This window comes from Sinocyclocheilus grahami, unplaced genomic scaffold, assembly GCF_001515645.1.
Source record: "Sinocyclocheilus grahami isolate Dianchi unplaced genomic scaffold, SAMN03320097.WGS_v1.1 scaffold752.1, whole genome shotgun sequence".
Classification (NCBI taxonomy): Eukaryota; Metazoa; Chordata; class Actinopteri; order Cypriniformes; family Cyprinidae; genus Sinocyclocheilus; species Sinocyclocheilus grahami.
Window position 1 is genome coordinate 63,402 of NW_015505931.1, and position 15,270 is coordinate 78,671.

The 15,270-nt window shown below is 35.2% G+C and overlaps 1 protein-coding gene across 1 annotated transcript in view; it reads left to right on the top strand.

Moving 5' to 3' along the window:
- LOC107561021 (ubiquitin carboxyl-terminal hydrolase 43-like) overlaps positions 1-14,023 on the top strand; it is a 63,241-nt gene extending 49,218 nt beyond the window's left edge. The window contains exons 3-5 of the mRNA XM_016245349.1: positions 1,009-1,112; positions 13,767-13,859; positions 13,984-14,023. Coding sequence (XP_016100835.1) covers positions 1,009-1,112; positions 13,767-13,859; positions 13,984-14,023 — 237 coding nt within the window. The remainder of the gene's footprint in view (positions 1-1,008; positions 1,113-13,766; positions 13,860-13,983) is intronic.
- The last annotated feature ends 1,247 nt before the right edge of the window (positions 14,024-15,270 follow it).

The window sequence follows — 15,270 nt, forward strand, 5'->3', positions numbered from 1 at the left end:
TAGACACAGACCTGTAGCGGAACTTGCTTTACTCTGCGCTGGTGTCATTTTTGATTTTTGTAATAAAAGGCATATTGTCAAAGAAAAGGACAATAACTATTGCAACAGTGTTGAAGGCACATTATTTTCTAGAAGGTCATGTTATGTTCACAGAAATAGAGTAGTAAAAACGAATTAAATAAAAGGGAAGACACATACTTTAATCATATTGATTTTACATAATTTTGTTTGAAACAACTATAAAAAGAGAACAATTAAAGAAGCAAGCTGTTTTTTAAGGTATGATTCAGCTCATTCTATTTCCAAATAAGAGCATCCTGATGAAATCAGCTGACAGGATAATGTCATAAACCGAAAGGATGACATACTTTATACATTTTCATGACTCGAATTTAACTTTTAGCCTGTTTCTCTCTCCTTTCAGAACTTAATCCATTAGGTCTTAATTACTTGAAATACTTCTTTGCATGTTTTTGTTCTTGTTTTCTTTCTCTATGTTTACTAGTGTTATGCCTTGGACAAGGTGCCTTGAGAGGCAGTCTAAAATTATTTAAAAAAAACATCAACAGTATAAGTCAGGGCTGAAATTTACACATAAGAGGAGAAAATAAAAAGTTTCGATTGAGCCCAAAGAAATCTAGGCCAAAAACACCCAACAGAAAAAAAACTCTAAACTCAACTATAATTCAAATGAATTTTATGAATGTTGATGTGTTTTGTGTCAATATCTCCATAGTACAGTATAGTGATCATATTTCTATGAATAGAAAATAAGTGTCAAAATAATATTTTGACACTAGCTATACAGTATATATCTGTCTCAGTTAGGTATTAATTCATAGCCTGTATCTGTTGTGTATTGAGATTTTTCTGCAGTCAATCTCAGAGCTTTCAATGTCAATGTCTGTACTTTGCCTTTGTAAACTGTAGTTATACATCCCAAAACCACTGTGAAAAACAACTAATTGTATGTTTTTCCTATTCACTCCTTCTGCTTGCACCTCTCAGGGTTCTGTGGGATTGGAGGAGAGTTCATGCCCCAGCCCAGCAAACTCACAGCAGCCTGGAACTCGACACAGTTTCGTACAGGAGCACTTCCAAGCTCAGTACAGGTCAGACACCCCTTAATCTTTCATTTAAGATCAAGTCCACCCTTTGTCTGCCTGCCTGAGCTTTGCATTCTACTGGGACACTTGTGTGGTATTTAGGCGTACTTAATTACTACTGTATGTCAGTGGTATTTGATATGGTAATGGAATTGAATAACACAATACAGTATGTTCGTTGTTGTCTTAACCTACTGTGACATCTAACAACCTGCATGCAGTTATACATATGGCAAGACCATTATACAAGTAGATAGAAGGGTTGAACAATTTGGTCTAAAATCATGCTGTGAATAATTTTTTACAAATATTTGACATGATAAACATTTACAGTAACATCTCATACACTGCTGCTTAGAAAAAAAGGCTTAAATAACAAAAAGGCCTAAAATCTCATGTTGAATAAGATGTTTGAAAACTATTGTAAGCTATGTCTTCAAATGAAGTCAAGTTTTGCGGACGTTCTAATGCCACCTTACTCTTTAAGTGTATATATGTTTGAGTACTATAAAGTACAAAAGTTCTTTAGTTACAAATGAGCATAGTTCTTGTTTGCATTCACATTATATCTTGACTTGAAAGTGGCCTCAGACTTCTTTTTGATCAATTTAGTTGTGATTGTGTCACATTTCTAATTAATTAATTAATTAATTTTTGGAGCTAGGCTACATAAATAATATTCTTATCATTTGGATATTACCACTTATCAATACTTATCAATACGACATCTTTGGCAATATTCAGCACATATGAATGCGCCCATACACAAGACGCGTTTACTGTACACATACAGGACTTGTTCACTCTGAAGAGAGCGCAAAAATATGCGCACAAATGAATGACACCGATCACTCCATCTTGAGACAAGCTCTTTAAAAGTAACTGTTCAAAAACACGTTAAAAATGCGAAGCTGAGCGCCTGTCAAGCTGCACTCTTAAAAATAAAGGTGCTTCAAAAGGTTCTTCAAGCGATGTCATAGAAGAACCATTTTTGGTTCCACAAAGAACCATTTAGTCAAAGGTTCTTTAAAGAACCATCTCTTTCTTACCTTTTTATAATCTGAAGAACCTTCTTTCGCCACAAAGAACCTTTTGTGAAACAGAAAGGTTCTTCAGATGTTAAAGGTTCTTTATGGAACCATTTAGACAAAAAGGTTCTTCTATGGCATCGTGAAGCACCTTTATTTTTAAGAGTGTGGTCGCGACAAAAGTGTGCACGCTTATGATTATACCGTAATCTGCAGACAGCGCAAAAAGACAAGACAAGAATGTTTTTCATTTAGTTTATCAGCTTGTCTTCACAAAGAAACGCCATTTATATAAAGACTGTCATTTTCTTCTTAAAGGGGTCATATGATGCAATTTAAATTTTTCCTTTCTCTTTGAAGTGTTACATGCTCTTGGTGCATAAAGAAGATCTGTAAAGTCTCAAATCCAAAGAGATATTCTTTATAAAAGTTAAGTCACCCCCTCCTCCCTAAAAAGGCTCGTTCTAACACGCCCCCACATGTCTACGTCACGATGTGGGAAGATTTGCATAATGCTGCCCAAATGTTCACGCAAAGAAAGAAGGTGTAACTTTTATTCTCGCTGTAGTATTGTTGCTGCCGCCATGTTGTGAAGACGCTGTGTTTCGTTGTGAAAGCGAAACTACTTTGTTTGGCCTTCCAAAAGAGGATGATATCCGGATCGGCTTTCACTGTAGACGAAGCGGAGTCTAGCCTGGGGTCGTCACATGTGGTTGCCGCAAGCCCGCCGGCCTCCGCTCACTCAAGGCCTCCTTGTGTGACGCTGTGCTTCGTTGTGAAATCGAAACTACTTTGTTTGGTCTTCCAAAAGAGGATGATATCACTTCGTCATGCCTGGAGCTGATCCGTGCTGGTCATTTCATTACACCAAATACACAAAATAATGTTCTTTTAAGCAACATCATATGACCCCTTTAAGATGTTCTTAAGAACATATTTGAGAAATTCTTAACAATGAACATTCTTACAAACTTCTTGGAATTTATCTTAAGAATTTTATTCTTAAGAAAATGTTCATGAATCCAGCCCCTGGTATGTTTTATCTCTCACAGTTTGGCTTTGTAGAACACTGGTGAATCGACCTAAATAATTATTTAATAAATATAAAACAATTATTACACTACCATTAAAAAGTTTGTGGTCAGTAAGATTTTTTTTATGTTTTTGAAAAAAAAATCCAATTATTTCATCAAAAATACAGTAAAAGCTGTACTATTGTGAAATATTATTAAAATGTAAAATAGCTGTTTACTGTTCATTCCTGTGGTGTAAAAACTGAATTTTCAGAAGCCATTACTCCAGTCTTCAGTGTTACATGTTCTTTCAGAAATCATTCTAAACGCAATCATTATCTGATTCGGTGCTCAACAAATGATTCTTAAAATGAAAGTATTAATATATATACTCACCCCACCCAAACCTTTGAGCAGTAGTGTAATTAATCATAACCACCCAAAGAAACAGTTTTCCCACATGTGAATTTTTTATTTTTAATGTAAAATCCACTCTTGAGTGTTTGTTGTAGATTACAAACAAATGAGAATGTCATCCCTTTACTTTGATCAATGCAGCTCGTGCAAACTATTTAATTAACTTGCCGTCAGTTGCAGTTAAATTAATTGCATTAGGTTGCACAATTTTCAATTTTAAGCTGAATGAATTAGATGCATACTAATTAGTAATATTTTTAGCTTGTAATTCTTGCAGATTCCTTAAATAATCATGTTCACGGATTATTCAGACATATTTCTGTACAGCAGTTTGGCCGAGAGTTTGTCTCCCCTCATACAAATGGGCTCATCCGGCACACACTGTGTGAGCTCTCTAGAAAAAAGCAGGCTTCACGCTATTCTCTCTCAGGCTGCAGGGCTGTTGAAACATCTGCGCCGGAACTTTCTGCAGAGTGAAAATGATCAAGTAATCCACAATTAAATCATACACTCTACTATAGAGAATATTACGCAAGCATAATATTCACCTATTTTTGGTGTGACAAAAACCTTCTTGCCAACAGCATTTCTGCTTCTGCAGATGTGAGCAATATGCAAATATAATATAAAGTATTTCAAGTGAATATAAAGTTTTCAAGTGAGCAGAACTTATTAGAGTAGGTTTAATTAGTTTTTTTCTTCAGTGCTAAACATTCTAAAGAATCAAAGCATTTAGACTCCCAGAAGAAAGGCAGGTAGAGATGGACTCAGCAATTTTCTTCAATTGAGAGAAAAGGTTCCGCTTCTCAGTGAGTTCTTGATTTCACGGCTTCATTTTGTAATTCCATTAGCTGTGTTGGTTGCTCTAACTTTGAAAACCGAATGAATAATATTTCAGATTGCACAGATTGGGTGTTTATTTATAGCTATACACTAACACAGGAAGTACGGTTGTGATATCTCTGCTTGCAGTATTTGTTTATAATTAAAGTCAATCTGTCTGTCAATCTGACTTTGCCTGTGGGGGTTTATTTTTGATTAGATATTAAAAGTAGGGAAGCAAACACTTCAGCAGCTTTCATGATGTGGTCATTAATGTCTGGATTCAATCTATTCGTAGCTGTGAGCATTTCTTGTTCTCCATAGGTGTTTAATAAAGAGATTCAAAGCATTGAAGTTTCCTCAAGGACTTTGATTATAAAGATGGCTTTACAGTGTGGACGTTTCAGACTACTGTATTCTTTGTCTAGTTAATAATGGTTTCTGCTGCAGTAATAGAGCATTTGTTTGCCATGTTGGAGCTGTAGTAGTAGGGCTGGGATATAGCCTATTGAATAGTCAAAATATAAAGTATTTGTGATGATTTTGTGATTTACAGTTTAAATATTATGTATATTGCTGGGATTTTAATGCGTTTAATTAAGTTTCTTAAAGTTTGCATCATTAGATCATTATTAGTTTTGCTTCCTCCTTATCATGCAACTCATGAGTTTTAAAAGAAGTTTTCATAATGTTTAAACCTTAAATTATATTCAAGTCAATGAGTTTGATTAGTTTCCATGAAACTGTTTAAATTGTCAATTTTTAATTAATTGAAATTCAGCAAATTCATGGTCCAACAGTTTATTCTGAAATTTTCAGTTTCATAAGACATTTTTAAACATTTTAGTAAAATATGCGATTTGTTGGTAAAAACAAGGGTTGGACAAAATAATGTGAACACCTGGAAAATGGCCAATATTTTTTTATTAGGGTGTTTTAACACCATTTGCCTTTAATACAGCTTACAACATTCATACAACTTTTGAATAGCAGTTGAATCATTCTCTCTGAATGCCAATTCAGAGATGTTGAAGAAGGGAATCTGCTTCTCACTGGTTTGATAATATTCAAATCAGCTGATTTGTCTGGCCAAGGCAGATGTTAAAGTTCATCTTGGTGCTCCGACTGCCCAGGTTTTATGATCATGACTTCATCTTTCTTTAGTACTGGTGTCTGTATCTTAGCAGTTGCAGCTCTTTCATGGATGTTGGCTTTGTGAAGTTCTCTGTGGTCTGTTTTTGTGGAAACATGGACTTTTTCATATTGAGGCTTGCTGACACATTGCAGCAGCAGGTGTTGTTTGGACACAGTTCGTCTTAGTGATCAATGATCCCCTTCATTCACTTTCGGTTTTCAAGCACTTTTCTTCTTTGCTGCTGTCTTGCCATGCCTAGTGTATGCAGTTATAATTGTAAAGATGGTTGCTCTTAAAACACCAAACAGTTGAGCTGTTAAGGTTACAGTCACTACTGTTAATCAGGCCTCCATGAGTTTTTTTTTTTGTGTTTTTTTTGGAAGTCTGACAAATCACCCATTTCACTCACAGCTTGTACTAAACATTGTTGAACACAACTTATACTACACTGATATTGCTGTCTTGCCATGCCTAGTGTATGCAGTTATAATTGTAAAGATGGTTGCTCTTAAAACACCAAACAGTTGAGCTGTTAAGGTTACAGTCACTACTGTTAATCAGGCCTCCATGAGTTTTTTTTTTTGTGTTTTTTTTTGGAAGTCTGACAAATCACCCATTTCACTCACAGCTTGTACTAAACATTGTTGAACACAACTTATACTACACTGATATACAACAACATTTGTTTTTCACTGTAGCCTGCACGTAACCCCTATAATACTGGGTCACATTATTTTATCCAACTTTATAAAAATAGAATAAAATTATTGAAATAAAATTATATTTCAAATAAATAGCCTATAATGATATGATTACAAATATAATTTAAAAACGTTTGTTTTAGAACAGATACATATATAACAAGATATGTATTAAATATTTTAGAAAGAATAAAAATATATATTAATTGTATATATCATCCAAGCCCACCTGTAGTGCTCATGTGGGTGATGCAGGTTGCCTCACTCTCTCTTAGCTGCCTTCCTGAGAGAAAAAAAAGAAAAGGGGGAGAGAAAATGTATGAAATGATGGTTCAGCCTCAGCTGCAGTAGATAACGGTAAGACAGGCACAAATGCATATCTGCCGTCTCACTAGCAATAGGGTTGCAGTTGTGATAACTAATCTGGGTTTGGTTGCAATATTAAAAATTGATTTTGACTACATCAGCTATTAAAAACACCCTGAAACCAACCATACACATTTACTGTATAGGATATTTGATGTATAGATCTGCACAAAAATATTGCAAAAAGATACCCCCGATGTTGCTAAGGTATTGACTAGGAATTCGGCGGACCCTGTGTTGATTTATTCAGAAGCTGAGTTGTTTAAAATATAATCATAATCCCAGAACAGACTTTTGTGTTACCTTAGGCTGGTCTCAGTTTGCTCTCTTTGGATTGTTTTGACTGCAGTTTTTTTTTTTTTTTCATTTAATGTATTTTTGTCTCCCTGGTGATAAAAGCGAGTAAACTGAGTAAGAGAAAAAAAAAATAAAAAAAAAAGAAGAACTATGTGGGCTTGGACTGAGGTCGTAGCCTGTTTTGTTTGGGAAAAACCTGTTCAACCTGCTGTGTTGTTGACAAAGACGGGTGCTGAGTTGTTGGCTGCCAAGGTCCCCTCACTACAGATTGAGTGAAGTTTACTGAATGATTATATAACATAAATATTAATGGATGTACTTGTTGATTTTTCCCACCCGATTAAAATGGATAATGATAAAATTGTTACACGTCTTCTTAAGATGTAAGATGTAGCTTCTGAGAAAGTTTGTTTGTTTATTTATTCATTTTAATTTGTTTTTCATTCGAGTTGGATCTTTTGCCTTTCTCATCTAATTTAGATAACTGGTCTGAATAATATGAGTGACTCATTGACTCATTTATCTGATTGCAGCAATAATTTAGTTTACAGATCACTGGAGAAGACAGTTTAGTGTTCTGTAGAAGGAAAAAAAAACATTGTTTTACGTAAGAGGTAGAACTGTTTATAGGAACCTCACAATGAATTGACTGTCATTTTCATTGTTGTATTTTTTATTACTGATTTATTAAAGCAATTGTCTGTAGTTCACTCAAAAATAAACATTGTCAAAAGGTCGCAACCCATATTCGTTTTTTTTTTTTTTTCTTCCATGGAGCACAAAATATAACCTTTACATTGATCTTCTTCACACAAAAACAGTCCACAGGCTGTCAATTTAGCTCCAAAAAAGTAGTGCAAGTCTTCTGAAGCCAGGAGCTACTTCTGTGTGTTTATCTTTACTTCTGCTGCTGCTCTCCAAATATGCTGCCATGGGTAACTTGCACAGAAAAGCTTACACTGAAGCTTGCCGCATCTTATTTCTAGACATGAATGGACATGAATGTATTCTAGTGATAAGAGTTCAAGATTATAATGCATTAAAGCTGCAGTCCGTAACTTTTTTTGGTTAAAAATGATCCGAAATCAACATTTGAGCAAGTACATAACCAGCCAGTGTTCAAAACTATCGCCTTTCTTTAGCCCGATTCACAACGGTTATCTTATCATAATGTTTTCTAATTTGAGTGGTACGGGTAGGATTTCGGGGGAAATTCGAGCATGGCACTGCGTCATTACGTCACGTCTGTAAACATAAAGAAGTTGTCCCGGCTACTAGGCTATCGCATGTGAGGATCCTGCAGGTGGCCAATCGTTTATAGCCTTTTCTCACAACAGCCAGAATAATTAAATGTATCATTTTGATGGCGGATTGTAATCCAGAAAGGATTATGTGTTTATGAAACACATGTGAATGAAATTAAATTATATTCCAGTTATAAATGTGCTTCTGATTACAGATAGCCTGGGATTACAAAGATTTGTATTTTAAAGAAAACCAGTTCGAAGGGAGCATAATTTGCTTTTTGGGTCAAATAATTTGTTAATATGAAATTCGAAGAGTATGACAATTAGACTGTGCAGAAATTGAAATCTACACACTAATACACACTATACTCCATCACAAATGCAGATGTTGTTAACATTAATCATTTGAGAATAAAGTATAACAATAATAATAATTTGAACGGTTTGATGTGATATGAGCTAACGGATCTTTAGATTTAATCACCATTTGTAGCGAGATTTATGGTAATGCTTTTTTCCTCAGTTGGTCAGAACAAACGTGGCTTGTTACTTGCTTATTCAGATGGCAATATAAGGTGAAAATTCATATTCCAAGACGTAGGCTAGAATCTGTGATTGCGAAGTACAGTAAATATCCACACCGGTGCGGTGACTGACTACCACACATATTCCTCAGAACTTCAGAAGCCTTGGAATATAGTGCAAGAGTTGAATGGCATACTTGTCTGTGGTGCTTTTATTGTGCCATTTATTAATTAATTTATTTGTATTATTTTATTTTTTGGAGTTTGACAGCTATTTGAAGTCATTGTATGGAAAAGATCTTTGTCAAAATTACTGAAAAATCCTTTTTTGTGTTCCATGTAAAAAATAAAAACCACATACAGGTTTGGAATGACATGAGGGTGACATCATGTTCTAATTTACCATGAATTTCGGCTTCATTCTTGGATCAAAGAGAGTTCAGTACCATCAGGGGTCATTAGCAGGCCTGTGCTGAATGTACACCCACAAAAAGGCTCAGAACGGTTGTTGTTTAAATTCCACACATGCTCTGGCCCTTGTGTTTGTTTATTACTTTGCCTAAAATGATAATGGTTTCAGCTACTGATAAAACAAAATGTAAGTCTATAGATTTAGGCTGGATCATTTGAAAGGAAGAAAAACTTTGACCTATTTGTCATTTTAAAGAGATGATAAAACATTTGCTCCAAAGTAGCTCAGCTCACCTTTTCTGTGCCATTTGCTGCACTTACAAAGAGTACAAATACAGGACCCGAGAAGGATCTGAAAAAGAGAAAGGATTGTACGCATTATTTATGTATCATCTAATTGATGTTAACAGTCAGGGTTTACAATGTAAAAAGGGTTAAAAGGAGAACTAGAAAGGCTCAGAACGGTTGTTGTTTAAATTCCACACATGCTCTGGCCCTTGTGTTTGTTTATTACTTTGCCTAAAATGATAATGGTTTCAGCTACTGATAAAACAAAATGTAAGTCTATAGATTTAGGCTGGATCATTAGAAAGGAAGAAAAACTTTGACCTATTTGTCATTTTAAAGAGATGATAAAACATTTGCTCCAAAGTAGCTCAGCTCAACTTTTCTGTGCCATTTGCTGCACTTACAAAGAGTACAAATACAGGACCCGAGAAGGATCTGAAAAAGAGAAAGGATTGTACGCATTATTTATGTATCATCTAATTGATGTTAACAGTCAGGGTTTACAATGTAAAAAGGGTTAAAAGGAGAACTAAAAGAACCTCATTGCATTTAGATCAAGCTCTATCATACAGCAAAGAGGTTTGATTGTTTTGTCTTTCATGAGAATAGCATTCACTGATGTAACATTACAATTACAACATTACAACAACTTGACTAATGACTTTGAGAAAAGGGTAACTCAGGGATATGGTGGATTCACTCCACCTTAGCCCAACAAATCATGCTCTTCTGACATCTTCACCAGACTATATATAATATATATATATATATAATAGATGCACTTTTAAGTGGCACTGTGCTTTACCGCAGCTTAACGACACAAGCATGGAATGGGAAAAGAGGCGCCTTATCGTAGGGTGCAAATAGGGCTGAAAAAAGTTTTTTCCTTCCTCTCTCTCTCTGGGCAATTTTATTTTCTTAGCAGTTTGCAATTTTGAAAGCATCTTTAAGCTTCTGATGTGCATAATTTTGATATAATACAAGTATTGGTTTATAGTTACTAATAAATTTGTATTTCTCATAAAGTAAAGATAAAAAGAGTTGAATGTTTAAGCTTTATAAATGAAATCAACACAACAAAAGTTTAGAAAATGATATTTGCTTTTATTCCTGCCTTGCTATAGAAAGGGTCCAAATTATGTTAGAATGTTGAGGAATGTTATATATTTTTTGTAATGGTGTTAAATCATGTTGAAACAAGTTTTTTTTTTTTTTACATTTTGGTAATTCTCACATTGTTATCGGTCTAGTTTTGGTTCTTTGAGTTCTCTTTCATGAACTATGTTTAGTTCCAGTGTCCTTGGTTTCGGATTAGTCCCACCTGTTAATTTTTCCCCTCTTTCTTTGTCCTGTGTATTTATACCCCCTGTTTGGTTCTATTCTTAGTCTGTTCTACTTGTTAGGTTGGTTAGTGTTGGTCCTGGATTTCTCTTGTTTCTAGTTCCAGACTGTATTATTTTTGTTTAATAAATATATGCTGCTTGCCAATAGATCCTCACCTCAACTCTCACCTACTCCTCCAAGCAACAGAGACGATTTAAACTGTAAATGACTTATGTTACATAAGTTTATCAAATAGTTCTAAAATTCCAAAAACATAGGATTTGTGCTTTTTTATTCTTTTTGTGAAAAGTGGTACTTTTTGGAGTTGATTCTGCCATGGCTCTATATCGTATAAGCCACAAATATTACTCTATCAATTTGATTTCTGGATGTGCAGAGTTAATGAGTAGCTGATTATTTTGATTGCTGATATTTTCAATGCTGATATTATGTTCACATGCAGTTATTTTCACCAATCTTCATTATTTATCTACACTGGGCGATGTCTACAAAATTGGCATCGGACGATGTCTGGGGGGGGGGGGGGGGGGTACGGAAAACAAATAACGTTTACTAACGGTTGCCTGTTAAAGTACAGTACTTAAAATTTCACTTACCACATAGACAGAGTTAGGAGAGATGACTGAGGACGATGGAGAATGATTTGCAGATTCTGAGCACCACTGACAAACATCTAATCTTGTAAAACGTGTGGTAAGTACTGCCGCTCCATAGTATAAACAGAGTAAGTTACGTGCGATCCCGGATCTCGAAAGTTAAAGTGAAACTAAAAAGCGATCGTGCATTCAAAAGCAGTTTCAATGCCAGGCATAATAGCGTCTCCCTGATACCCACAATATACAGTATAATTACCCGATGATAAAACTGTGAGAGAAAGTATTGAAATACATATTTTCCTCCCATCTCGTATTTATTCCCTTTAGGGGTTCCGTAGTACACATAATTTTCTTTCCGAACACAGTATTGGGATGCGGTGAACTGCGGGGGGAGAGTGGAATCACGATGCCGGCTTAACATCGTGATATCCATCAGCCATCGGCGATGGACGATGGGATCGTCTATCGGCCCAACCCTAATCTACACTTCATTATTTGTATACACTCACATTTCCCATACACTCTTTCACACTAACAAGTGCGCAATTTATTTGTATGTGGTGCAAAACTCATCTGTTGAGTGTCTGTGGTGAAAGGTGTGCACTGCTACTGCTAGGGGTCTCCACTGGTTGATATGACAGCTCTGCCGAATTCACAAGAGACAACTGGACCCCAACATGATGCAGTCTCAGCCACATTCTATGTCTGCTGTTCCCTCACTTTCTTTTTCATTTATTCCACTTACAGATGTCTCTTCGATCTGTATTTCTCACTCCCATCATCCTCTCTGCTTCCGCATTCATTTTTCATCGCACTGTCTGTACTCGCTTTTTTGTTCTCGATGAGATATTGAAATCCATGCATTCCAGAGCTTCCTGTCTCTGTGAATATGAGAGCCTGTGCACATCTCTCCTGGTTTGCGAGCTGTCGTCTGTTCTGTAGGTGAACACGCTGCACCTGCAGAACCCAAATGCATTTCCAGTGTTCAGCTGTTGAGTCACGAAGGGAAGCTCTATATCGGGCTCAGAAGCAGACGTGCTCACACACTTCCCACTGTGGACATTATGCCAAACAACTGTGCTTTCCAAAAACAAAAATATTTTTCTTCAGGGAAAAATCTGTATTTTTGTGTTGTTTTCCAGTATCACAAGATAAATATAATTGATTGTAAGATAGTAAGACAGATATTCAGCATAGTTGGCTAAATTAAGCATAAGCTTAGTTATTTGATATACAATATCAAATAAAATGCAAGAAGGGTCACACTAGACACTAAAATTTCTTCGGGCATTGCAACGGTTATATATCACACTTGGCAGCATCTTTTTAAAAACAAATTCAACATATAACAAATAATAATACAAAATAATAATAATAATATATAGTCTACTCTACAAATTCACAAGTTCACCAAACTTGAAAAATTCAGTGAAATGTGAATTGCAAGTGTAGTGTGAGCTTATCTTAAAAAGAAAACAAGTTTTTGTAGATGTGATAATAAAAATAATTAAAATGAATAATGTACTCATGAAAAGAAGTCCTAATATCTTCTTAATACATAATTATTATTATTATTTTTTTTTTGTTGTTGCTTTAATTCAAGACAAGAAAAGCAAAATTATCAGGGATTTTTAGAAAAATATAAAATATTGTAGTTTTAGGATTAAGATGATGTGGCATATAAAATACAGGACGATATGCCATAGGGAAGCCTTTTTTAATGTGTTCAAATATTATATGATGTAGCTGCATTAACAACATATTGAAAATACATGGTCAAGCCAGTTGGCCTAAACCTTCACATAATGACAAAAAGCAGTTGAATTTAAGTTGAATTGTAAGAATGAGAATCAGACTCTCCTTGATGTGAGCATATGCACATTTAAAATCTTACTAAAGGCATAAACTATATGACCAAATGTACATGAACACCCTGTAAATGAATGGTTTTTGAAAATTTAAGCTACATAAAGCTACATATAAAATTAAGCATACAGTCATGCAGTCTCCTTAGACAAACTTTTTAATACCCTTTCTGTTTCAGCATGACATGTCTCACAATGTGAGATTCATAAAGAAATAATTCCCTGAATCTGGTGTGGAAGAACTTGACAGACCTGCACAAATCCCAGAAACCCACTAAACACTTTCAAGATGAATTGGCATGCCAAATGAGAGTCAAACCCCATGACCCAACATGAGTACATTACCTCACTTTAGCTCTTGTGTCTCAATGGCAGGAGATGCCCACAACCTTTCCAGAAGAGTTAGGGTTGTCTTAGTAGCAATGGGAGGGCCAACTCCTTATTAATGCCCATTAATGACTGTAAAAATGAAATATTTTTACTTGCAACTTTTGGCCATGGAGTGTATAAACATTTTACAAAAGAAAAAAATTGTTGACACAGAATGCAGTTCATTGGAAGATTCCAGATAGAATTAAATGTCTCATGGTCATTTCTGTGTTTCAGGTCATCATTGACGTGCCCTCATTGCCTTAAACAGAGCAACACCTTTGACCCTTTCCTGTGTATTTCACTTCCAATCCCACTGCGACAGACTAGGTATGTTACTGTGTCTTCTGTCTCTATTTCTTTGGAATCTATTAGGACTGTTTGTCTTTATATTTATTTTTATGTGTGTTTCATTATATGCTTGTCTGTGTACCTTTGCTATTGTGTGTTTAAGTTTGTTTGTGTTCTTAGCCACCCAGAAATACTGCATGTGATGAATGATCAAGTTCACAGCTCTTAACAGGACATTGTCACAGTTTTCTTAACTTGTCAGCAAAATCTCTCCAGTGAGACTTGTCAACCTGTCAGAAAGACCGATAATAGAATGAGAGAAATATATAGAGAGAACTATGGCTCATCATGAATGCTTGTACCAGTAATACTGTCTGAAACACACAGATTCCCCTGCATGCTCATCTCTGAATCACTAACCTCCAGTTTTCACATTCATTTTATTGAAAGTGGAATATTTAGCAGCACTGAAAGCATAGGGGGCCAAATTTGAAGGTCGTCAGTAAAAGTCAGTGAGTGCTAGTTTTAGTGCTAAAACCTACCACACTTATTGTTATGAATTATTACAAAGACATCAAATTAGATTAGACAAATGCCATGGACCGACAGAAACAATTCTGCCAGCAGACTAGCACTGCTTGCATATGAGCTGAACTCCTGGGCAAGACTTTAGGGAGCCAATCAGATGTCCTCAGCCTACAGTTCACAAGTGCTGCTGGTCATCCTCTGCCAACAGAGAGACCAAAAACAATAAATAAGATCTTTCTTTCATTGAGATGTTGGCTGAAACTCATCAAAATTTTCAAGAACTACATTCTTATTAAAGAAATCATTCTCATTTTTAGTAAAATAAATGAATTCTCATTATTGTAATACAATCTGTACACAATATTTTTTAATTAAACTAGAAAAAAAGATTTTTTTTGTTCATTTTTGCACAAGCGATACTGCTATGTTGTATACTTACAATTGTATTTTACAAATATAGGCTACTTCACAATTTCAAGGATTAGTTCACCCAAAAAGGTAAATAGTTATTACTGAATATTTGAGCCAGATGTAGCCAGATTAAACTTGAGAAGCAGTTAAGTACAAATCATTCAATCCAGTTCTGTGAAGTGGATCAGCCAATTTATTACAATGATCTGATTAAAAAGAATGGTTCTTTCACAAATCAGATATCACTATTTCTATCATCACTTCTCATCTCTCATTAATGCACTGCAGTCTATTCCTCACAGAAAATCATTGTATTGCTTTAGAAAACTTAAAATATCAACCCAGGCTCTTTGGAAAAACATGCCACTGGCGACATTTCTGCAAAATGGTGTTACATTGCTCTTGCATGTTTCACAACACTGAAATGTCCAATGGGTGGTCCTTAAAGGGGTCATGACATGTTTCTTTTTTATTTTGTTCCCTGAGGTGCAATTATAATATTACTTATGTT